Raw genomic sequence first — 27,103 nt, forward strand, 5'->3', positions numbered from 1 at the left:
TTTTTACCAAAAAATGGACGTCACTGATCAGATCCTTGTAGCATCAAAACCTCCTTTAACCATTCCCAGGTGTTTAGAGTTGAAGACAAAGTGATGAACCGATCAGGAAACTCTAGCTCTAACTACTGCTAGAAATAGTAAACATTTATTTTTAGTTACACACTCTTTCTTTTTTTCTTCTAAGGGAGAGTAACCTTTTAGGGACTACGGGCACGACATGCCCTAAAGTGTGCCGATGTGACGGTAATATTAAAAACTCAAACTCTAATTTGAAGAACTTGTGTTTTTTTGTCTTTACTAATTACTACAGGTGTGTGAGGGAGGGGGGGATAATTACGTCTTACGCTTGTCCGTATTTATCTTTAAGTAACTGAATTATTTTTTTATCTTAAAAATATTTCCTGTTATAACACTTTAAAAAACCCACACACTGTATTTGTGCACCCACTCTCTGTTCAATTACGATGTTTCTTGTATGACATTATAATACTTTACTCTGTGATATTTCCTTTTGGGGTCATTGTATATGAATCACTTTCAATCTACGCAAGATTTATGTAGATTTCTAGTCTGTCCCACTCTTCTGTTGCTGAAAACAGACAAAAGTCAAAAAGATGAACACCGGAAGTGCCCATTTTCCGAAAGTTGTTGAGTAATGCAGTTTCTTTTGAACGTTTCCCATTGAGTTCTTTACTCAGACCAACAATGTCAATAGTTCTATTCACAAACTTTACATTGGAATACAGACCTTTTCTTTCTTCTTCTCAGGCTGCTACCCACACATACATGTGTGATAATATAAGGGTGTTTGTGTGTGTGTGTGTGTGTGAGAGAGAGAGAGAGAGAGACAGAGAGGTAAGAAACTAGGGCATAGAAAGGGTAAGAACGGAAGCTACAAAAAGCCCAAGGAAATGATTATGAAATCAGAACTTTTGGTCTCTATAATGTCAATATTTGCCCAATGATTGAATGAGGCAAGAAAATGGTATAAATACCACCACAAGTTGGGCTGAAAAGGTTGTTGAGCTGTCTGTCTGTCTCTTTAGTTTCAGTCTAAGAGAAACCAGTTTTTAGTTCAGTATTTTCAGCCAGTATTAAGTCCTCTATCAAGCTTGATCAGTATTACCATTTAGAAAACAGTGACGAGATTTCTGATTGAAACAAAAGGCAAAAGTATTCTACAAGAAGGTAAAAGTAAAACTTATTGCAAAATTAAAATCTTAGTACTTTTTTTGTAATTGTATGGTATTGGTAATGTTGGTTTTGCTATTGCTGTAATTCTGCTAGTATTGTTCTCATTCTAGATTTAATCAAATATTTTATTATTTAGTTTGTTTATTCTAGTTTATTTTTGTATTAAGCCATATCCTTGATAAATATCATTGAGTAATTCAGTTACAGTTACACTGGAAAAGCAAGCTATGGAGCCTACATTGAGTTTATTGGCTCTGACTTAGTTAAAACATTTGGACCATGTGCTAGTGTTTCCAGTTTTGAGGCCATGGCGATCTGTGAAGCAAAACAGAGTGTTGTGGTCACTTACTAAAAAAAACTATTCTACAAGCTTTACCATAACACTGTCGTCTTGGGTTCATACAATATAAACCAATGATAAGGCCATCTTGTAATAATGCAATGGGTACCGAATCGCATAGGTGGTACAGACAACATCATTGCTGACTCCTTGGTCTACTTAGGAGGTCTAACACCAACTAAAGAGTAGGCTGTGAGTTCTTATCATAAGAAATGGACAAGTGGTTTGAGTGCTACGACAAGGCCCAAAAAGCCGTAGAGTCTGTGAGCACATGAAGCGCTCTGGTCGGACTTCCCCTAATGGAGGCTGTCCAGGCCTGAGCAAACTGTTATAGCACATAATAGGTCAGTGTCACATTGACTCGTGTATTTCGCACGGCTCAGGCCAAACTTCGACACACGGTGCCCGCACTGCGGTGAGAAAGATGAGACTATGTCTTACATTCTGTTTGACTGCCCCAGACTTGATGATCTCCGTCTCGACAGGTCTGGGAAACCACAAAATTCTCGACTTGTATGGTGACATTTATGCACTACTCAAGACTTCGGGGTTTCTGTCCAGGGCTTTTGCAATAGAGGATTTGAACCTCTCAAGCCCTCGTTCAAATGGAGTTTGATGATGATGACGATGATTATGATGTTGGTGATGATGATGATGATGATGTTTAGTAGCTGATCATTCAACACCAGCGATATAATCATTCATTTTTTACTTCAATCAAGTTTAATGTTTCTTTTACAACTACATATTTCTTTTATAGAAAACAAAAAGTAACATACATCTTAATAGAAATATTCCTGGACGTAGCAAAAAATTAAAGGGTCTACCAGTATATATTTACAGTACTAATGTAAAACATACAATATGACATGACCTGAATTCGCCTTTGTATCATTTTAGAATCGAATGTAAATGTCGTTTTGTTTCGATTCTCTTTTATTAAAGATTGTTGCATTTAAAAACCAAAGGTTATACCACTAATTCAATTTCACTAACATTTGATTTTTCTGTTTCCATTAGGAAGATGACATTCTCCATTGTACTAGTGACAAGTATTATAATGGCTGCCACCATGTTCTCTATGACACATGCGCACGGACGAATGCTAGATCCAGTGTCCAGAATGTCCGCTTATATTTTGGGCTTCCCGACACCTGTCAATTACAACGATCATGAGATGTTTTGTGGCGGCCGTGCGGCACGTTTCTGTTACACTATACTTTAGATGTACACACTTCACTTGATAACATACACTATACTTTAGATGTACACACTTCACTTGATAACATACACTATACTTTAGATTACACACTTCAATTGATATTATACTCTATACTTTAGATGTACACACTTCACTTGATAACATACACTATACTTTAGATTACACACTTCAATTGATATTATACTCTATACTTTAGATGTACACACTTCACTTGATAACATACACTATACTTTAGATGTACACACTTCACTTGATAACATACACTATACTTTAGATGTACACACTTCACTTGATAACATACACTATACTTTAGATGTACACACTTCACTTGATAACATACACTATACTTTAGATGTACACACTTCACTTGATAACATACACTATACTTTAGATGTACACACTTCACTTGATAACATACACTATACTTTAGATGTACACACTTCACTTGATAACATACACTATACTTTAGATGTACACACTTCACTTGATAACATACACTATACTTTAGATGTACACACTTCACTTGATAACATACACTATACTTTAGATGTACACACTTCACTTGATAACATACACTATACTTTAGATGTACACACTTCACTTGATAACATACACTATACTTTAGATGTACACACTTCACTTGATAACATACACTATACTTTAGATGTACACACTTCACTTGATATTATACACTATACTTTAGATGTACACACTTCACTTGATATTATACACTATACTTTAGATGTACACACTTCACTTGATATTATACACTATACTTTAGATGTACACACTTCACTTGATATTATACACTATACTTTAGATGTACACACTTCACTTGATATTATACACTATACTTTAGATGTACACACTTCACTTGATATTATACACTATACTTTAGATGTACACACTTCAATTGATATTATACACTATACTTTAGATGTACACACTTCACTTGATATTATACACTATACTTTAGATGTACACACTTCACTTGATATTATACACTATACTTTAGATGTACACACTTCACTTGATAACATACACTATACTTTAGATGTACACACTTCACTTGGTATTATACACTATACTTTAGATGTACACACTTCACTTGATAACATACACTATACTTTAGATGTACACACTTCACTTGATATTATACACTATACTTTAGATGTACACACTTCACTTGATATTATACACTATACTTTAGATGTACACACTTCACTTGATATTATACACTATACTTTAGATGTACACACTTCACTTGATATTATACACTATACTTTAGATGTACACACTTCACTTGATATTATACATTATAAGTTTAGATTACACACTTCAATTGATATTATACACTATACTTTAGATGTACCCGCTTCACTTGGTATTAATAATTTACCTATAACTGCTTATGTTTATTTAAAGTAAATAAATGAAGTACATTATTATATATGTGGTTGCGTGGTCGTCTGCTTGCTTACAGTTTCCAATAATTGTATTTCTGCTGGAAATCTGGGCTATGATGTAATAATCTTCATTTTAAAAAAGCTTCTGAAGCGTGTAAATAAAAACAAATATGTTTGTTAAATTTTTTTACAGACCTTTTTTCAAATACAAGAAACATATATATATTGACATTTGACACAATCGAATTTCTTTTGTTTTCAACTCTGATATTTTTTGTTTTGTTAGGTCCAATGGCAACAAAATGGCGGCAAATGTGGAATTTGTGGCGACCCTTGGTCAGGGCCACGTTATTATGAACGTCCCGGGGGAGCACTGCTTCCTAAAGATGTCGTCATCACAAAAACATATCAAGAACGTGACGTCATTAATATTTTGCTTCAAATAACAGCAAATCATATGGTGAGCATTCGTCATTGCAGACTTAATTCAAACCAATGAAATCGTAGTTGAATCGAGAATTTGATGCCCTTGCAAATTAAGACTTCAATACAACAAGACAGATTTAACTACTGCCATAAAGACTTATATAGTTCGAAAAAAATGTCCCCACTAAAAGACAGAATTTCAAAGTATGTAGAAACATATCTATCTCTTGCATTGAACGCAAATGTTAAAAAATACTAATTTAAATTTCTCTTAGGGATGGCATGAGTTTCGAGTGTGCAATGTAGAGAGTTCTGGAGGAATTGAAGCGACTCATGAATGTTTGAACCAAAACTTGCTGACAGACTCGACTGGGAAGTCGCGATTCTATTTGGACAGTTCCAGCACCGGGTTTTATAACTACACTCTTGTGTTACCTGCAGGACTTACCTGCAATCATTGCTTGTTACAGTGGAAGTGGCACTGTGGTGAGTACTGGAAGAGAAGAAAGAAAGAGAAAACGAAAGAGAGAAAGAGAGAGAGAGGGAGAAAGAGAGAGAGAGAGAGAATACATAATAAAAAAAGATTGAGTGTGAATAAAAAAAGGAAAATACAAATGTTACAATAGTAGATATTAAGAAACTATTTGATTGTGTTCCACTATGATGTAGCATTGTTATGATGCTGTATTGTTATGACCAACTATATTAAAATAGTGTTCTGCTACCTTTTGATAAGATCTTATCTTATATAATACAGACGTTACTTTAAAAAAGAAGATTCTTACGTCCTAGGTGTCATGCATCTAGTCATGCATGTTAACCAAGTCGTTGGTTTTCCTGGCTGGTTCAGGCAGCCCATTCCATGCTCTAATAGCACTAGGGAAGAAGGAGGATTTGTACATGAGGAATGTGCCTTTATCTCTGTGTCTTTCTGAGCATGTTATTTGATTTTCTTTTATATTTGAAGATTATGGTTCAGTATTGTATGTATAATTGCTACTTAACTTCTCTCCTGAAGGCTTTCTAAATTTATTTATTTTACTAAAGGTGTTACTCTAGTCAAATGTGAATATTCATTTGTTATTAATCTCATTGTTCTATTATGTTTTGTTTTGCTACGCTACGATACAGTTCGGAGTGATATAGAAAGAAAGATATACTAGATGCAAGCAATTTAGCGTTGTCACTTGATATCACGCATTGGAGTTATTGTTAAGAATCTCTTTCCGATATTACAATAAAAACTAAAAAAAAGTTTTGTACTAGCTCAATATAAGCAGAGAAAATGGTTCAAATTATCTTTTATAACACTGAATGATTTTTTTAAATCGGCTACTATGAACTGAAGCAATCAAGTAGACCTATATAACAACGACAATAAAAACAAAACAGCTAAAACACTAGACACACTTATTTACAAAACTTGATCACTGACTACATCACTAGACCAGAAGAGTAATTACAGAAATAAGTCAATGCACTCATAAGAGTAGACAGTATACTTATATTACTAAACCAGTATAACAACACTAGACCATTATAAGACAAGTGTAATGACTAATAAAGATATAAACTACTAAACCAATATAGCTAAACACTAGAGGAACATAGATGCAATCTTGTATTGGGAGACTGATAGATAGAATTATAATTATAACTATATTTTATAAATACAGACATGTAATACTTATATATGACTACAGTAAGCTAATTGCCAAAATTATAATTTGTCATTTACATTTGTCATCAAGTGTTTGCGTGACAACATATTTAGGTCACAACTGGGTCTGCGAAGCAATGCCCACTTTCTTATCTTCACACTAGTCGCCATTTTTTAAATAACTAATTTGTCCTTCTGTTTGATCGGTATAAGAGATTCACGGTGTAACTCATTACAAAGTCTCCTGTGTATTTCATCCATAGGGAATGACTGGAACTGTGATGAAACTGGTGCTTGTGGCCTGGGCTTTGGTCCTCAAGAAGAATTCTATGCCTGCTCAGATGTTACAATATCTCCTAGAAATGGCACAGCGGTCTTACCAACGTCAGCAACCACGACTACAACATCAACCACTAAACCAACAGCAGCAGCCTCCTCTACAACAACTTCTTCAACAACTTCTCTATCTAATCCTTCTTCATCAAACGCTGCTGAAGAATCCACCACAATCTCAAGCGTCCCGACAGCTCCTACAACCAGCAGTGCAGCAACTACGAAGTTCAGCGACATGTCAACACTAAAAGTGATACCCAGCGACACCACCAAGCCGTCGTACGCAGATTTTTGGTCCAACATAATCAAAATGGCGTCCAACATCACCAACTCCACCAGCAGCACCAAGATCAACTACAACGATCCTGAGTACATCAAAATGTTGCTGGGATACCCGAATAGTTACAACCCTTACAGCAACAGCTCGGTCATTAAAGTCCCAACGGTACCATTGCTACCCACCAATCAACTTGCCAAAGATCGAGTCTGTGCCGCATGCTATTATGGTTGCCTCATCAATGGATGTTCAACCAGCTGCCCGGAAATTTGTCCAAGAAAACTTACGGGTTAATGGGAAAGAATGGGACTCTATGTTCTCTAACTGTACACGTCACTTAAGGGCGATGATGACTTCATTCTAAAGCCAACAAACATTATCTTGCAACGTCTACTAACTTTTATCTCGCCAATAACCTTGTGGTGTAGTTTGAATCTATGCAAATCATACTGTTAAAAAATATATTGATCTGCTCTTGACTGGTGTATAACTAAACTATTGTGTTCTTTTTTTTAATATTTGACATTTTATAGACGAACTTGGCGATTGGTCGATTTGTTTTAACTACAATTTTATGTTGCATAAATAATATATCACTATTCATTGGCCTGGTGGAAGATTACTAACACCTAATTGGTTCAGCTCAAACGCACTCGTGTGAAGTGATTTGTTTAATCTTAAAGCGAACAATGGTTAGCAATGAAATGGTGGGCGGAACTAGATTTCATTGACATGTTAGTAGCAGTACTTTTTTTTATGACATTAACACACTTTTATGACTAAAAAAATGTAAAATACATATTATCTAATAACTATCATGGCTAGGGTCAACATGACCTTACTACACACCATTATAAGTTTGTCATTGTTGTACATTCCAACACAGAGTTCAGAGATCTCTTGAAACTGCTTAACAGGTGGAGCCTTTACATTGCTCAATCCTTGTTATTTTATTTTGTCATGTGTTATATTCATTATTTGTTCTTTCTTGTAATTTATAGTTGTTTTTTTTGTTATTGTGCATTATATATCATTCTTGTATGACATTCAATGTCAGTACTTTGTAAGTGTAAGAACAGATTATGGTCTTCGCACTAAACAAATCAGTGATAGCAGGTTCAACTTATTGTGTCAGTAGTAACCCCTTGTTGCATTACAAAACATGATTAGATTCAACACAATGGTAGTTTGAGTCCAAGGTGTTTCCTTTAGAATTGGTTCAACTGATACACAACTCTTTGTAAATGCTAACATCGCATAGGAAATAAAACCAATGTCTAGAATACGATCAATGCCAAGCCAGCTTTCTACCTTCAGAAGTAAAGAAATGGCATCAAAGAAGTGAAAATAAAAGAATTGGTTTTTTATTCTCTATCCTAGCCGTGAGTGAAATGAGGTGATCATTGATTAACATGCATGACTAGGTTGACCTAGAAATACGCGTAAAACGTAATAATCTTTTTTGTGTGTCTGTATTTGATATATACCATTGTTTAATATTGTTGTTTATGTTTAATATTGTTGTTAATGTTTAATATTGTTGTTAATCAGTTTATGTTATTACATTTCAAATACTTAGCTGCAAATACATTGTACAAAGTATACATCTCTGTTTTATACATGATGTGTTTATATAAATGTTAATGTGTTGAAATGTGTACAAAACATTACCACGGGTTGGATACATTTTTATAAAGCAATTTTTATTAATCCATTGTATTGAAAATGTTTGAGAATGTCTCAATGTAAAGTGTTTGTAATAGAATTATGTTTATTATTATTATTTGAGATTTATAAGAAATACATATATAGCTGTTTTAATCCATGTTGCGTTTTTTTTTCGTTTATTAAATACTATTTAATACAGATTAGTTTCATACGAGAAGACATGTTAGATTTCTCCAAGTCCTTGTATGTTGCCCATTCAGTTGATTGTTGGTTGTCCTAGTCTCCATTTGTGCTGGACATCTGGGTTTTAACTAATGAAATAGAAGACTTTTTCGAATTGTTTGTTCCAATTTCATAAGCCATCCTAGCACAGTAGATCACATAGGTTTAGTAGGAGCTCCTCTCTAAGCAATTCATCTTATTACAATACAATACAATATGAACTACAACCCAAACATTATGCGACCTCTGAAGCTAGATTTTCTTCAAGAATTCACTCCTACACTAGACTTTTACAAAAAGTAAAAATTGAAACCAAAGTTAATTTAAACTACGCGACTTTCAAGAGTGAAATAGAACATTGCAATCTTGTCTCACTGATTACAGTATTCTTTAATAACTGTACTCTAAGATCAGTGTGATCATTTTGAAGCGTTTTGTCACTGTGCGATCATTGTGCTCAGTATATGGTCAGCGTAATCAATGTGTTCAGTGTGTTGTCAGTGAAATCGTATTATGAGTGTGTGGTCAGTATTATCAATATGTTCAATATGTGGTCAGTGTAATCAATGTGTTCAGTGTGTTGTCAGTGAAATCGTATTATGAGTGTGTGGTCAGTATTATCAATATGTTCAATATGTGGTCAGTGTAATCATTGTATTATTGTGTGGTCGGTGTGATCAATATGTTCAGTGTTTTTGTTTTTATTTTAGTAGTCTCAGTTTGTGACCTGGCAGCTTAAGTTTTAAAACGTGAAGGGAGGTTGAGACATGTCAGTTCATCGTCCCATTGACTGCCACTGAAGAGATCCAATGAACCAAATTTACTGTGGGGTGTTAAAGGTCGCTACAATTTGCTGTGCACAGTCAACACTTATGCAAAATCAACATAGACATGGAAAGGACTGTGAGACAGTTTGAGAGTCAAGGTTAACTGAGGTCAGCAGGTCAAGGCAACTTAATGATCCTGAAAGCAAGGAAATGACACAGCCTTTTGTTGTGTACACTAAAGACCTGTTCCAAAATTCTGACTGATGTCACGTGTCAATTATTTTAATGTCAGACGTGGCCGCATACATTGATCCGTTGTGTATTGCGTGCTCCGTAGAATAAAAAATAGGTATAAAAGGTCGTATCGAACGGAATAAACTCAAGTCTAAAGTATCTCACATACCTAAAAACTAATCAGTATAGCACACGACGTCTTCACCGATCAGTCGTGATTATTATCCTAATTCCCTTGGGTATCGTTAGCGGGCCAGGTGCAAGTAACAACACTTATGGTCAACACTAAATTCAACGTAGATAAAAGCTGAGATCATTTCAAATTGGAACAAGAAACATTATTATGAAAGTCAAACATAGTTGACATTACAAATCGCTAGGCTCCATTTTCTTGATACAGACCTCGCTTTTTCTTTTCTTGCGTATAGGTCAGCTCTGAAGCTACGAACATTTCACTCTGATCATATCCTACTTTATTTAACAACAGTCTTCACAAAAGTTTATTTTACTTTTCTGCCTTAACAACTGCAGTTAGTCCAATGTTAAACAATAAAGTGAAAGTCGGACTCTTTAGGCCAATGCCTGCCAAAAAAAGGACAAAATATGAACGAGAGGACGACTGGTAAGCCTAGGCAATGCTTACACACACACACTGTAATTTATAAGATAAGTAACCACGAGTTACAGATACTAAAACCCAACCAACTCAAATACTCAGAAATTCACAAAGATAAAGACATCATTTCTCCATCTATATAGTTACGACATATTCTTACTAATGCGTTGTCTTCCCTAGTGTCATGATTAGAACTTGGAACAGCCTGCTTTAACCAGGAAAACCAATGACTTGTTAGATTTAAAATCTTTAATTAGCATGCAAGGCCAGATAAGAAACACTGGATGTAAGTGTAGGATGTAATTACCTTCTCTTTGAAGGAACGTCTTTTAGAAGATAAGAAACATATCTTACGACTTTTCACAATGCAAGAGAATAACTCGTGTATAAATATATCTCCAACAATTTAACAGACAACTTTTCTAATGTCTATGTTTTCATTTTTACGTTTAGTTACTTCATTCGTCTTATGGACATTTTCACTTTGAGGCCTGGTTACTCCATTCGTCTTATGGACATTTTCACTTTGAGGCCTGGTTACTTCATTCGTCTTATGGACATTTTCACTTTGAGGCCTGGTTACTTCATTCGTCTTATGGACATTTTCACTTTGAAGCTTGGTTATTTCATTCGTCTTATGGACATTTTCACTTTGAGGCTTGGTTACTTCGTTCGTCTTATGGACATTTTCACTTTGAGACTTGGTTACTTCATTCGTCTTATGGACATTTTCACTTTGAGGCTTGGTTACTTCATTCGTCTTATGGATATTTTCACTTTGAGGCTTGGTTAATTCATTCGTCTTATGGACATTTTCACTTTGAGGCTTGGTTACTTCATTCGTCTTATGGACATTTTCACTTTGAGACTTGGTTACTTCATTCGTCTTATGGACATTTTCACTTTGAAGCTTGGTTATTTCGTTCATCTTATGGACATTTTCACTTTGAGGCTTGGTTACTTCATTCGTCTTATGGACATTTTCACTTTGAAACTTGGTTACTTCATTCGTCTTATGGACATTGTCACTTTGAGACTTGGTTACTTCATTCGTCTTATGGACATTTTCACTTTGAGGCCTGGTTACTTCATTCGTCTTATGGACATTTTCACTTTGAAGCTTGGTTATTTCGTTCGTCTTATGGACATTTTCACTTTGAGACTTGGTTACTTCATTCGTCTTATGGACATTGTCACTTTGAGACTTGGTTACTTCATTCGTCTTATGGACATTTTCACTTTGAGGCCTGGTTACTTAATTCGTCTTATGGACATTTTCACTTTGAGGCTTGGTTACTTCATTCGTCTTATGGACATTTTCACTTTGAGGCTTGGTTACTTCATTCGTCTTATGGATATTGTCACTTTGAGACTTGGTTACTTCATTCGTCTTATGGACATTGTCACTTTGAGGCTTGGTTACTTCATTCGTCTTATGGATATTTTCACTTTGAGGCTTGGTCTTCTTCATTCGTCTTATGGACATTTTCACTTTGAGGCTTGGTTACTTCATTCGTCTTATGCATATTTTCACTTTGATGCTTGGTTACTTCATTCGTCTTATGGACATTTTCACTTTGAGGCTTGGTTACTTCGTCTTCGATGATCTGAATTCAGTATAACGTGATTGGTCTGTATATTCTTGTAACTTCGTGACAGCAGGTAACACATTGTACCATCATCAAGTCTTCTGTCTTCTATTCAAGGCCATTTCCCGGATGTTAGATCGATGTCTTCATTAGATATTCCCATGGACTTCTTTCTTTGTTGACTTAAGAAGTGTTTGGTGGACATTGTTGTATACTCAAGAGACATTGAGTGCATCTTAAAGAGAGAGAGAGCGAGATAGAGAGATTGAGAGAGAGTAAGGGGACGGTAGATGACTATGTGTTAATATAAAAGAAGTTTTAACTCTTATTTTGTTCGCCAGTCTGTCGTGCTTGTTCCCGCTGCTCCAAACTATGTATTGAATCTAGTGCTCAAAGGCAGAGTTCAATTGAAATTCCTCCAGGAGTTTAGCAAGCTTACGCATTGACTCGGATTTGTTACATACCTGAGAAAGGTTTGAGATAAGTTACTAAAGATACAATAGTGAAACAATTTTGTTATGGTAACATTCTCATGAATTCAAGTATTACTCTTACATATCGTGTTTAATAGAGTGAGAAATCTTAAATCAGTTTGTAAGTGTTTTCAATTTGATATAATTTTTGTTCTTACAAAGTTCACATCAAGTCACTCTGTTTCTCTGTCTGTCTGGTAAAAAGATTGTACACATTTTTTCTCCGACTTTAATCTCGGATCAAGCTGAAGTTTTGCACAATTATTTCTTTTATATGTCTACACAAGAATCACTGAAAAAATAACGAATTTGTCAATTAACTATAAGTAATTAATTATTTTAGGCACTTATTGATAAGGTGGAATAAGTTGAATTAATCCCCTTTATTAATTGCTCGAAAAAAAAAAAAAATAACTATAAAATATATTGTCATGAGCAGACCCATGTCTCAGTGATTATCGCTTACTTTATTTTTTTTTATAAACACGTTTAAAAATCGATCACCCATTCTTTCTCCACACCTCCCGTCCCTTTCCAATTGCTCCAGACAAGTGATAGGATCATAGCTTATTGAGAAATCTAAAAGCATGAAATTGCAATAAATTACACGACTGATCCAAACTAATTAATACAACTACACTTAATATACGTAATGCATTTTGCTTGTATTTTATAACGTCATATTTTATTTATTTATTGTCGCAGTTGTCAAAAATTAATTACACCCAAAAAACAAACAAGTTTGTTCGTGAATGTTTGATAGAAGTGATATTTTGTATAGTTGCCTTTTCTGTTTTGTATTTTTCAGAAATGTCTGTGATACTTTATTTGTCTGTCTTTCTGATGTCTTTACATCCGGGTCTGGTTGAAGGTCATGGTCGAATGTTGGATCCACCATCTCGAATGTCTGCCTACCTGTTGGGTTACTCCACGCCTGTCAACTATGAGGACCATGAGATGAACTGTGGAGGACGCGCGGTACACTTTCATTTTGAAATAAAAGATTTAAAAAAATACGATATTTTCCCTAGATTGCATTTGCACATATATATATATTATTTGTTAAGCCAATTTTTGTTTTAACAAAGCTTATAGAAAAGAAAACTGTTATTGCAACTAATTGTATACATTTACCTTTACACCTTACAATATGAAACGTTTACATGAGCTCTGGTCTTACCAGTCACATTGTACCTACAGGTCCAGTGGACACAAAATGGAGGCAAGTGTGGTATTTGTGGTGACCCATGGTCAGGTCCACGCAGGTACGAGCGCCCAGACGGAGTCATGGTTCAACACAATATCATTCCGAAAGCGTACCGTGAGAATGACGTCATAGTAATCACAATACAGATCACTCAAAATCACCTGGTCAGTTAAAGTTACACAAGATTTTCATTGGTCACCAACGAGTTTTTTTGTTTTTCTATGTAACGTAGGCCTAATTATTATATTATAATTATTATTATTATTATAGATGACTAGTATTTTTTTTTACAGAATTTTCAGCCTTTTCTTTTTTTCTGAATGTACGATGTTGGTATAAGTTTCTCTAGTTAACAAGTATTTCAATTTTACATTTAAAAGAGTTACTCTATTAATGCCTAATAATAAGGCTTGTCTTCGATACCGATTAATGACGAATGCAGTATTTCCCGTGGCTAAGCAGCCCCAGCTTTGACCTACACATTTTGCCACAGCCAACGAGGCATTGTCCGCTGGTGGTCGATTTAGATTTTTTTTTTTAGCAATCTATGTCTGTCTCAAATATCTATCCCACATCCTTTGTAAGTGATCCCCAGTCTCGTTTTGAAGTCGCATGCAAACGTGTGCTCTTTTCTATGTCAGTTAAGGCAAGTTGGCGCCTAAGCTGGTCTTTAAAGCCTTTCTTTGGGGCACCTCTGTTACGTCGACCACCTTTCAGCTCAACAAAAAATACTGCTCTTGTCATACGTTCGTAACGAAGCCTGATAACCAAGCAAGTAACTATACAGTGAACATTTTTTGCATTTTTTTTTTGTAAATTTTAATTTTAATTTCAAGATATTTATCGTTCAATATGAAAACGTCATTTTATTCCCGGCCATGGCGGTGCGAAGAAAATCTACCGGTACCACAGAAGACGTCATTTTATACCCGGCCTCGGCGGTGCGAAGAAAATCTACTGGTATCACAGAAGACGTTAGCAGACGTCGAAAAACAAAACACAGGAAGACGTGGGAGTTCTCAGCTTTCAGTGTGACAGCTGGGTTTAAATAGCGACGTGAAATAGAAACATTGTTCATGAATTTCGAACTCGAAGACATTCCACTTTTTAATATACTTTTATTTTATTCAATTCTCTAGGGTTGGAATGAGTTTCGTATTTGTAACATTGCTCGGTCTGGCGGTGTGGAGGCTACCCAGTCCTGCTTAGATGAAAATGTTTTGGCCGACTTGAGTGGGAAAACACGATTCTATTTTGATGTTGCAGCTATTGGATTCTACAATTATACGCTGGTCTTACCAGCAGGGTTCACTTGTGATCATTGTTTGTTACAGTGGAAGTGGCATTGTGGTAGGTTGAAAACACTGTCCATGGATACTTTGATAAACAAGGATGTTTTCTTTGCGTTAGTTGTAATTTTTTGATAAGTCTTTATACTTAGATGACCAAGACTGATTACCTAGGTCTTGGTACTTAGATGACAAGAGTGATTACCAAGGTCTTGGTACTTAGATGACCAAGAGTGATTACCTAGGTCTTGGTACTTAGATGACCAAGAGTGATTACCAAGGTCTTGGTACTTAGATGACCAAGACTGATTACCTAGGCCTTGGTACTTAGATGACCAAGACTTTAGTACCTAGATTTAGGCTAGCTTAATTCTTAATCTTCATTTTGCAAAAAAAATATTAGTTCACTTAAAGTCTAAACATTTTAAGATCATAGTAAAAAATAATGCTTATGACAATTATTTATGATTAATGAAAGAATATTTTGTTGGAACATTTTGGTGTTGTTATATTTCTTTTACTTTGTAGAGCAATAATATTGATTTGCCTTCAGTGTCTTGTTGTCAAATGTTAATACCAAAAAAACTGCATAAAGTTATCATATGTGTAAATATTCATAGTGATATATAACTAGGAGGGGTATAGATTCTACATTTTAAAAAAAATGTACCTTAAATTAAAAATACTTTGATAATAAATAGACATTTTGTACATTGTAATCATTAGTTGCCTATAATGTATTGATGTTTTGTTCTCTTCTGCGACTGCAGGCAATGACTGGGGATGTGACAGTGATGGGACTTGTGGTCTTGGGCGAGGTCTAGTACAAGAAGAGTTTTACGCATGCGCAGATGTTGCTGTTGCTCCCAAAGGCGTCGTCATTGTGACGCAAACTCCACCAACCATTGCACCCACCACAGCATCAACAACCACCACAACCAGCACGACGACAGCCAGGCCCACGACCAGGTCACCAGATGTTACTACAACTCAACCTGCGTCTACCACTTCCAGCACGACCAGGACCTCCACCCCTACAACATCCACATCCACCACATCCACAACTACCAGAAGTAGATCCACCTCTGCCTCTGTGGAACAGACGTACAATCATCAAGATTTAATTGATTACATCAAGAACAATCATGAATCAATAACTTCCGGTACACATCTGGTGTACGTGAACCCGGCTACCAACAACATCAACAGCTTAGACTACTTCAACATGGTCCTGGGTTTGCCCAACAAGTACGACCCGCACTACACCTACCCCAACTCTTACGTCACACCGGCACCGACATTCTCGCCTTCTAACGAGGACAAGAACGCCATTGCGAGATTGTGTTTTGTTTGCTATGGAAACTGTCGGTTTGAAAGTTGTTATACTTCCTGTCCCTCTATATGTCCTGTTAAAAAAATATAAATAGACATTTTGTAAATTAATAAAACTAGAACTTTTCTAAAGTATGTTTCACAAAATCGTGTTTTAATTTTGTTATATAGTTTTCTTAACTTTCAATGTGTGACACAGACTCCACCAACCATTGCATCTACCACAGCATCATGTTCACTTAATTCTCATCTCATCAGGAGTCATGTAGGACGGGAGATTGATCACTTTGTTGTGGCTTCTTCTTCTTTTTCTGTTGAATTGTCCTAAGAGTTGAATCTAGGTCTCTGGGAACTCTAGGCCTATGGAAGATTGCCTCCATCTGTCTGTCTGAACAAACTTCTGTCTGGCTCATATCCCAAGGCGTTCGGATTAGAAGCGAGGCCAATGACCGAGCACACCGGGGAGACTCCCCCATATTCCTTATTCGTTAGCACATCAGCCGTGTGGGTGTCCGCCATAAAAACGGTCCTTTGAGAAACAGTGTGGATAGTGACATGATTGTTGGGACTTTCTTCCATCCCCACCAGGACTCGGTCCTTAGGCAACCCAAAGGGTTTCTTTTTTGCTTTCCTATTTCTCTAACCGTCGCCTCTAACAACCGATTCTACCCGAGCGCCACGATGAGGCTGAGAAGGATTGCCCGAGGTTGTGGCTTATGAACTTGACTGTTCCTACATAAATGTGATGCATAAATGTGATGCGGTGAAGAAATAACACAATATAAACTCACTGAAACAAGAATTAGAATACTTCAGGTAGTTGAATTCAATTAGTAAAATAGTCTCTTTGAATTAATTAATACACTTTTATGGAATGTAAATGATAAATTCACAAACACATTTTTATCAATAATTTACTGCAGATCTTTCTTTTCCACTCTGATGTAAAGGAATCTGTATTTTGTCTAGAAAGTTGTCTATTAGTGATTTGTGTTTGAGTTTAGCAGTTCAATTAACGAGTATGCATGTTCAAGGATGATGATGTCACTGCAACATTTGTAGAGAACATCTCAGAGGCAACGGAGATGGCCATTTTGATTTGTAAAATAGAGAATCAATGGATTCTATTATTTTAGACAGATGTTACGATAAATTAGAAACACACACGACACGAGTCTACACAAATTTAGCCTCTTTTGATAGTTGTTATCTTCAGAGACGAAAAAGCTATTCAAAGTACCTCCCACCCTTCAGTCTAACACCTGACTAGAGCAACAGTGTGAGAAGTTCATTCTTTGTGAAGGTAGATATGGACTAGCTGAAAAGTAAACAAATAATGAAGAAGAAATCAAATTTTTCGTCTTAAAATTTTTTAATTATAATTTTTTGATACATGGAAACTAAAGTGAATCACTGTGAGTCTTTGTTCATTGAGTAAGGTCAGATTTACGTTATTAATTAATATAGAGAAAAAAAAGAATAGCAAGTGATAAGGAGAAACGTGAAGTGATAAAAGTGAACCGTAACAAGAGCATAAGAAAAGGAAAAGAGAAACATTTTTGAAATTAGTTATTGAATAAATAATGATTCTATTGAATGAACATTGGAGTCAACTAAATTATATACATTTGTTCATTCGTATGTTTTACACACAGAAACTTCGAAATCTAATTCTGCAGGGCTGAAAGAAACATATATAGTATATTGTACTATATACTCAATGTCTCAAGCCTCCCTTGTGGAAGTTGAACGTGCTAGCCGCTGTGCCATTGAAGTTGTTATGAAAATAGAAGGTTTATATACTGTTGCTGGTTGAAACGTTTTAGCGAGCTACCTCATTCTCAACACAAGACATATCTCCCATAAGTTGAGTGTATTTCTATATAAAATGACATAATGAATTACGACTGAATGATTAGGCCTAACTATTTTTTTTTTCATTGATTCAAATGTTATCATCGACCATGAATTGAATAACTGTGAGAAGTTTCATGATTACAGCAGAAGTCATTAGATTAATATTCTTAATTTTTTTTAATGGAACTTCATGGAGCAATAGTAAAAAATAAATTCTATGAAAATTATTTCACAACAAAAAATACCAAAGTTCTTCCAATAATCACAAAGCATCATAAGGCGAAAAGTTGACATGTATAAGTATTGACTGGCGCAGCTTAATATATTTCATGAAACTAAAGCGTCCTTTTATTTCTTGTTTTGAAGGCGGCTGGACCCTCTCCTAGACTGTTAATATACAAACTGAGGAAAACGTGGTTGGGACCCGACCTAGACTGTAATGTAATAGCAACAAGATTGCCTGGAAGTGCACTGTGGGAAAACATTTGTCCTCTAATGCCAATGCCACCAGAAATGTGTGGGATGTAATAAGAGAATGGGAAAAGTGAGAAATAGCGTGTACACAATTCCAGACAGACAGAAGGATTTAATTTAAGCTTTAAAAATAAAAAACATGTTTTAATCTTTTGAAAGAAGTATAGTTAAATTTTATTATAATATACGTCTACAATAGTTGGCGCCAAAACGTTGCGTCGCCAAAGCGACCACCGCGCCAAAACATCCTCCTTCAATGCAAAAAAAAAAAAAAAAAGGTCTAGTGACGCTGACATGCTGTCATGTACACTGTGCTCATCTAGAATTCGTTGTGGGGATTTGCAAAAGGCATTAAACTTCTTGAAAAGTGTTTAGTTATTCCAGTCACAAGTTAAGTAAAAACTGGGATAAATTATGTGTTTAGATGATCTCTAAATAGAACAAATAATGACGTGTCAAGGAGTAATGAGACCAGGAGGTCTGAAAGTGTATTTCTTTTTACTTACTGTAATGTTTAAGGGTGGGGGCCTTTACGTGTCTAGAAGCTATAGAAATGACCTTATCTGAATTACCTTATTTGGGTCATTTAAATTAGTATTGGTCAAATTGATTAAACTCAAACTAAAAGCTTTTTTTTTCTTTTATCTTCATAAGCATTTCTATACACACACACGCGCGCACACGCACACACACGCACACAGCTACTCAAAGGTAAAGGCACATTCCTCGTTCCATATGCTAGGACTAATCTGTACAAATGCTCCTTCTTCCTTAGCGCTATTAGAGCATGGAATGGGTTGCCTGTGCTAGCCAGGAAAACCAGTGACTTGGCAGAATTTAAGTCATTGGTTAACATGCATGACTAAATGCATGCCGCGTTGGACGTAATCGTCTTCTTTTTTGAAGTAACGTCTGTATCATATAAGATAAGATAAGATAACAAGTTAAAGATTTAAATAATTCTTCAAAAGAGAACATCCCGTACATTTAGTTCTTTAAGGGGAAATCTTGTTCTTACAGCTAATAGGATGTAAGGTAAAATGTAAGAAAAACTTTGTTCCTGGCGCTAAAAAAAAGATCTGTTCCTAGGAGGCAAAGAAATTAATCTAGTAATGTCACGTCTAGTTAGGGACTTATTTAAAAAGAAAAATACAGATTGAGCATGCTTCGATGTAACGAATATCCTACAAGGAAAATAAAGTCTGAGGTTCAACTATAAGGTTTATAGAACTATATTTTGTTTAAACAAGCGCTAACTATTCTCAAATTACAGTAATATAAATGTTTAAGATTTTCAAAAATAAAAAATTAGAAAACAGTACAATAAAAACAGGGTATATAAGCTTTATGAAATCAAAGAGAATCAAATTCAGGCATTCAATCATTTGTATTTCTTATCAATTTCACATCTCGGGAATAAATTTGATATGTTTTAGGACAATAATTATTTTGTCTCTGGAGTTATTTCTATATTACTTATTTCAGGTCAGCGCTAGGTTCTCTTATAATACGCATAAAACGTTACTTTGTTTTTGTTACATTGAATTGGTGATTTCATGCTATTAAATTTCCCTTTTACTCACAATGAATTTATATTCAAAGTTTAAATTTTATCATAGATCTCAAGCATTAATATTGCACAAATTATTGATAGGTTTAATACCTTGCTCATTGTGACATAACTACAGGTGCCTTAAACTGTGCAGTGATGGTAAGCTCTGATTTCTTCTTTTTTAAGTAACGTCTGTTTTATATAAGATAACAAGAAGATAAGATTTAATATTGATGCCGATTGTCTCGCAAAGGGGACTAATTCAGCTTACACTATCAAGTACAATGTCTTTCCCTTGTTTGAGATACCCAAAAAAATGAATTACCATTAGTTAATTAACTAAATGGTGAATTATGTTTTAATGATTTTTATGTTCTCAGGTAAAAGAAATAAATGCAAAATTTCAGCATGATCCGAGATTAGGTGCGGGAGAAATAACGTGTTCAAACTTTTTACCAGACAGACAGACAGAGTGAGTTGATACAAGCTTTGTTAAAAAAAAGCAGAAAATTATCATCACAGTATAGCCAAACGGTAGCGCAGCTTTCATGCGTATAGCTTGCCCAGTGTGCTCTGGTCTCATTTGTAGACCAATGGGGGAAGGGAGAATCTGGGTGAAGGTTTTCCGTGCTGCCTTTACATCTCTACTCAAGTCTGGTGTTGAACCTCGAGCTCCCTTGATAGGTAGCCAAACTAAGCTCGAGGCACTCGGTGCTTCACCGCCTGCCGGACAATCCTTTAGCTCGTCGTGATTGGCCAGGATTTTTTTAGAGTATTTCATGAAGTGGCTGGCCAAAGCTTATATTTTAAGTACATCGGATAACGTCCACACGACTCGGACATTGTATAAACGACAAACAATTGAAGTTAAATAATAGTATACATAATACATACTCTTCGCTGTTTCCTATTTCCAGAAATCAGGCGCCATGTTGTCTACACAACTCTTGCTGCTCCTCCATGTTTTGATCCCTCAAACCAATGCACAGGGGCGGATGTTAGACCCACCATCTAGATCATCTGCATGGAGAGTTGGCTTCGGAGTTCCGGTCAACTATGATGACCATCTGATGAATTGTGGTTCAGCCGAGGTAAATATGTTACTGTCGGAACGTCTTGAACTTGAAATATTGAAACCTCAAGACAGCAAAATGTTGTGAAGGATTGAATGCACCGACGAGAATGTAGGATTTAATTTCTATTTATTTGTTTCTAATTTCGTTGACAAATGTCTGAGTACATATTTCTCCATGTTAAAACTTAAGAACTGCATCCCAAATAAGATAATATTTCAATTCAATCGATACTTACTTAGACTTTGGTCCTCCCGCCCCTCCCGCGCCGTCTTCATAAAGATCTGTCACTGGCAATGTCTGAAGCCTCCTCCCACCTGGTGTCCACTGTTCTGAGGTTCTCCATGATGGTGTGGCGCCAAGTAATACGAGGACGTCTCTGTTTGCGCTTTTCTCGTATTGGCCTCCATGTCATCGCAACTCTTGGTATGCATAGTTCATTTTGTCGGAGAACACTTCATGCGACGCTCTGTCACAACCTCACTTAGTGTTCGACTCCCAGTTCGGCATATGATTTCCTTGTTTGAGACCCAATCTGTGCAGCTGACTTTGGGGTGGGGGGGGGGGGGGAGTCAGGTATACGTTATACATATCGATAATAAATTCCCAAGGCCAGTACCAAACTTTATTGCTTTTTAAATTGCTTTTATATAGCGTAAGTTTCACTTCCATTTCTTCACTAGACTGTTGTTGGGCGTTGGGCCACCAAATGTGATCTGTTGACTCTTTTCTGTATTTTGCCTGGATTAGTCTCTTTCTTAAACTGATCCGTAAATCCCTGCATGTTGTTTTATTAATTAAGAATGTTGGACTGTAATTCTAATTCAAGGCACATCCACCTATATATTGGTAATCAGCGAAAGCTAATACTATATAATAAACAAAGCAGTACGTTTAGGCGCAGCTTATTTGCGCAGACGTTTTGGCGCGATGGTTGTTTTGGCGCAGCCGTTATTTTCGCTTTGGTGCAAAATGTTCTAGCAACATTATATATGTTCATTTTATAATGTTTTAAATTGTTTTAAATGTTTTAAATTTAAATCTCTGTTTTGAATGTGTATTTCTGTACAAATGCATTTTTTATGTCCAGAAAATTATTTTTTTTCCAATAGATTTGGGATTGAATTTAGCTGTGTAAGTTTTGATATATCAACATTTTTAAATGATTGTGGGTTTTAATATAGTCCAAAAATAAAATAAAATACTGATTTAAACAAATGATGCAATATTTAGTTCACACGACAACGATGTATTAAATGTATAGTACCTCCAACTAGTAAAAAAAAAAGATAAATGTCACCCTTTTTGTTACGTAACCTCACATATACGTTATAGGGTTAGAGGAAGCATCTCAATATCATAGCCACAGATAGGACGATGGTTCTTTCATAGTTAATATGTTTTACGTATTTCGGATGTTCTCTTTGTGATTTTTACATCCTATCTCAAACCTCACACAGGAGAGCGGAGAATTTCGGCGGGCAGAGATCGAACCTGGGATGATGAAGACTACTTGTTCCAAGCTCATACCACACGACTGCAGTTCGCGATATGCCTTCATGAAATAGTCAAAATTATTTTTTCTTTCTCTGGAAGGAGGGGGAAGAAGGGGAGACTGTGTACTTGGATAGTAGTGAAAATAAACATTACAAAATTTATCGTCAGAGTCTCTCAAGCCAAAACGGCTCGCGCGTCATGTAATGGAAATGAGGTAGATATCTGTGTGATTTTAAAAAATTCTTTTATTTTAGTTGGCAGAGTGTTTTCACATTAGCCTATGCTCACTTGAACTTCAACTTCATAATTGTACGTATTAAATAGGTTATAAACACAAGCATAAACACAAACACAAACATAAACACAAACACAAACATAAACACAAACAAAAACACAAAGACATTTGTTCCACAGTGGATTTCTTTTCTTCTTTTCTCGAGAGTTAGCAAATGTTTGTTTGTTACAGACTCAGTGGCACAGAAACGAAGGTAAGTGTGGAATCTGTGGAGAGTCATGGACAGGGCAACGATTGTATGAAAGACCAAATGGACCATTGGTTCAGCATAATGTTATTACAAGAATATACACAGAGGACAGTTTGATCAATGTGACTGTGGAGTCAACGGTCAACAGAATGGTAATGAAATTATTTAGAAATCTACATATTTAATTATAGAAACTACAGTAATATTATAGCTGGACAGTGGAAGTAATCTTTACAAAAAATGGTTGCTACGGATTGCTGCAAGGGTATTCTAGCATAATCGTAGCCAGGGGATGGGATTACTGGGTTCACCCCAACCAAAATGAAATCCCCCTCAACGTAGACATCTCAGAATATGCATTTTAAAGTTTCAAATAATGGAAATAATATTGGTGACGGGGCTCCGCCACGGACACCGCTAGATGGCGTTACGGACTTCATCTCCATCCGAAATGAAATCCCCCTTCCCAGCAGACATCTCAGAATATGCATTTTAAAGTTCCAAATAATGGAAATAATGCTTGGTAACGGAGCTCCGCCCCAGATCCCACTGGAGGAGCATCCCCATACCCCTTAGTTAGTGTCTCCTGTGGTTCCACTAACTCCAGAAAGAATCTATTCTAGGGTACAAAAGACATCCAAAGAAATGAAGAGACGATGTAATGCAGATTACTTATGTGTCGGTGTGCGTGTTCGCGCGCGTGTGTGGGATAAGGAAAAAATGAAAATAGCCCCACTCACACCTCCTCGAAAAAAATGCTGGCTGCGCCAATGGTATCTAGGCTTCTAAAATATTCAACAAACTATTTTAAATGAATGTAATTTTGAAATAGAAATACTAAATATGTCACTTAATATTACATTATTATTAAAAGGGTTATTTTGAGTTTCGAATCTGCGACGTTGCCACTTCCGGTGGTATTGAAGCAAGTCAGCGTTGCCTTGACAATACACTTCTGGAAAACATGGCTGGACATACCAAGTTCTTCTTTCCAACAGACCGAATAGGAAAATTCCGCATCAGTCTGATTTTACCAAAAGGGATGACCTGCTCTCACTGTGTAGTGCAGTGGAAATGGAGAACTGGTTGGTCACTGTGTGTTGTTTTTTTTAGATGTACACATTACATTTCAGTGTATTGACGTATTGTTATATAAAACAAATGTTATTTAAACTTGGTTAGGCCATAATAGAACATGCATCCGCTGTTTGGGACCCCTCAACTGAAGAATACATTAAGAAACTAGAACAGACACAAAAAGCGGTGAGATTCATAACAAACGAATATTCACATTTGACTAGAGTAACACCTTTAGTAAAAGGACTAAATTTAGAAAGCCTTTAGGATAGAAGACTCAAAAGTAAAGTAGCCATTATACATAAAACACTGAACCATATTCTTCAAATACAAAAACAAAATTAAATAAAATATTTAGAAAGACACAAAGATAGAGGTACATTCCTCGTTTCATTTGCTAGGACAAATTTGTACAAACACTCCTTCTTCCCTAGTGCTATTAGAGCATGAAATGGGTTGCTTGAGCTAGCCAGGAAAACCATTGACTTTGCAGAATTTAGGCCATTGGTTAATATGCATGACTAAATGCATGACGCGTAGGACGTAATAATCTTCTTTTCTGAAGTAACGTCTGCATTATATAAGATAAGAAGATAAGATAAAGATTTATAAAGCCTTGTAACGTATAACAGGAGGCGCGGTGGTTTAGTGGTAAAACGCTAGGCTTCCGAACCGGAAGGTCACGGGTTCAAATTCTTAGGGCGCCTCTGATTCCAGCCAGCTCTAATATGTACTTGACATCAAAGTAAATTCAGTCCGTCGTTATGCTGGCCATTTGACACCCTTGTTAACCGTGGGCCACTGAAACAGGTGACCTTTATATCATCTGCCCTATAGACCGCATGGTCTGAAAGAGGAAAGTAGAGGAAACATTACTGACCGCTCTCTTGCGATGGAGTTGTGTGTCCCATCGATGGCCACTCATCTTTGCTCTAAGCAACTGCCATCGTACGCTGAGAATTGATGACATGACAGAATAGTTGACTGACTCTGGCCCCTCGTTGATTGGACCCTGAATGATTTGGTTTGGAGGAAAATATTCGAGTCAAAAATGTCTTAAAATCCAACCATCGGTCAAGTGTGGCATTAGATATCACAGAATCACTTTGATTCTGTCTCACATTTTGTTTTCTTTGATTTTTTTGCATATATATCAATTTTAATCTTTAATCATGGATCCTAACCAAATCATCAGTGAAAAAAAGTGAGGCTAAGTATGACGAAAGCGTACCGTGGTTTCAGACGTGCCCTTATATCGACGATTTCAACGGCGAGCTGGTGGGAGAAGGGGGCTTTGCTTCATATTCAGTAAAAAGACAATCGGGGATTTCTCATCTAGTATAAAACTAGTCAATTTCTTGTTAGCAGATTCAACAAGTTTTTAATATAACAAGCTAAAAGAAAAAAACTTAATTAGACAAAGTGTTTTTTTTTCAGGCAGTAACTGGGGCTGTGATTCATCTGGCTGTGGCCTTGGTCAAGGAAATTACCAGGAAGAGTTCTACGCATGCGCGGATGTCACTATTCTTCCTAAAGACTTTAGCCCAGTACCCACCAGTTCTGTTCCAAATACGTACACAACATCAATACATTCCACTGCAACAAAACGAAACGCCACATGTCGCTGGGACCAAATGTGGAATTCTCATAGTAACGTCACCAGCATTTCAACTAACAGCATAGAGAACATGTTCGAGTTTCTCAAAATGATCCTCGGCTTGCCCAACAGCTTCGACAACGGCTACCCCATAAGGCCCACAACCACTTCCCCTACACCAGCTAATTGCAGTGTATCCAAGGACGCCGTGGATAGGTTTTGTTTTGCTTGTTACGATAATTGCTGTCTGGATCTTTGTTTTGTGCTTTGTCCAACAATCTGTCGATTGAATACAGATCGCTAAGACAAACTTGGACATGGCGTCTAGTAAAAAGAAAGGCTCCAGACATTTTGTAAACACCTAATATAAGAGAGTAATTAAACGGACGTGTTCATATCTCGATATTATCCTTTGTATTCTGTTTAAATAACATTTGTATTCTGCTTACATATACATTCTTTCTATACACCTTCACAAATAAAGTGACATCTATTGAAAAAAAAAACTACGTCTCTAGATGACAAGCTTCACATACATATCAAACACTAGGTCACGTGTTGGAGCAGAAGACTCCCGTTTCCTCGTGACTGCACAAAGTAAATAGGTTTGTATTAAGTCAACAATTCAATAAAGTGTGTGTGTGTGTACACTGACGTGGATCTGGACATGGAATAAAACGGAGCAGAACTTTGGGTTCTTTTAACATCGAGGTTATTGCCCAGTTCTCAGGGTGTTTAGCTTGGGACATACGGGCATCTTTTTTAAAATGTAGATCTCTTTATGGAGAAAGGTTGGTTAGAAATCTATCACAGCACAAAATAGGAATTGTAATCAACTTTAATTTCTAGCCTATATTAAATAATACATTTTGAAAATGTATATCTTCCATGTGATAAAAGAATGATTTTTGTTTTTGTTTTGCAATAATCCTTTGGGTAAAAGTTAAGGTTCGTCCTACATCCGGTATTTGAATTGAAATGAATTCCAAACACTTTAATCTTTTGGCTTGGAAATCAGAAACAAAGTTTCCACTATTTTGACACAATACCCCCCCCCCCTCCGTTCTTCCTCTATTCTCCGTGTTCCCGGTGGTTCGTATCCAGTGAAAACTTGAGAAAAACTTCGAACCTGAAATCTTTTTATGTGACGCCTCCATCGTAACTCTAAACTTAATACATACGTTAACTTATTAATTGCAACTGGAACTATTAATAAGTATGAGCTCATGTACAGAT

At 36.1% G+C, this 27,103-nt stretch overlaps 3 protein-coding genes across 5 annotated transcripts; all 3 read left to right on the plus strand.

Moving 5' to 3' along the window:
* Positions 1 to 981: 981 nt before the first annotated feature.
* Positions 982 to 8,679, plus strand: LOC106066938 (uncharacterized). Its single transcript, XM_056017083.1, has 5 exons — positions 982 to 1,188; positions 2,555 to 2,732; positions 4,449 to 4,622; positions 4,864 to 5,074; positions 6,512 to 8,679. The coding sequence occupies exons 2-5, from the start codon at positions 2,559 to 2,561 to the stop codon at positions 7,150 to 7,152; spliced, it is 1,200 nt and encodes a 399-aa protein (XP_055873058.1). The 5' UTR covers positions 982 to 1,188; positions 2,555 to 2,558; the 3' UTR covers positions 7,153 to 8,679.
* Positions 8,680 to 12,269: 3,590 nt separating this feature from the next.
* Positions 12,270 to 16,402, plus strand: LOC106066825 (uncharacterized). Of its 2 annotated transcripts, none has more exons than XM_056017080.1 (5): positions 12,270 to 12,427; positions 13,236 to 13,405; positions 13,628 to 13,798; positions 14,774 to 14,984; positions 15,694 to 16,402. In XM_056017080.1, exons 2-5 carry the CDS (start codon positions 13,238 to 13,240, stop codon positions 16,344 to 16,346), a joined length of 1,203 nt encoding a protein of 400 aa, XP_055873055.1. In that variant the 5' UTR covers positions 12,270 to 12,427; positions 13,236 to 13,237; the 3' UTR covers positions 16,347 to 16,402. The 2 variants fall into 2 exon arrangements, with proteins under 2 accessions (XP_055873055.1, XP_055873056.1); XM_056017081.1 differs by having other exon boundaries at positions 12,272 to 12,475.
* A 3,513-nt stretch (positions 16,403 to 19,915) lies between these two features.
* LOC129923876 (uncharacterized) lies at positions 19,916 to 26,264 on the plus strand. 2 transcript variants are annotated; one of them, XM_056016647.1, is made up of 6 exons: positions 19,916 to 20,071; positions 20,241 to 20,297; positions 21,056 to 21,229; positions 23,175 to 23,345; positions 24,068 to 24,278; positions 25,708 to 26,264. In XM_056016647.1, the coding sequence occupies exons 2-6, from the start codon at positions 20,295 to 20,297 to the stop codon at positions 26,169 to 26,171; spliced, it is 1,023 nt and encodes a 340-aa protein (XP_055872622.1). In that variant the 5' UTR covers positions 19,916 to 20,071; positions 20,241 to 20,294; the 3' UTR covers positions 26,172 to 26,264. The 2 variants fall into 2 exon arrangements, with proteins under 2 accessions (XP_055872622.1, XP_055872620.1); XM_056016645.1 differs by having other exon boundaries at positions 19,946 to 20,071; positions 20,206 to 20,297.
* The last annotated feature ends 839 nt before the right edge of the window (positions 26,265 to 27,103 follow it).

Source organism: Biomphalaria glabrata, chromosome 18 (genome assembly GCF_947242115.1).
Source record: "Biomphalaria glabrata chromosome 18, xgBioGlab47.1, whole genome shotgun sequence".
Taxonomy (NCBI): Eukaryota; Metazoa; Mollusca; class Gastropoda; family Planorbidae; genus Biomphalaria; species Biomphalaria glabrata.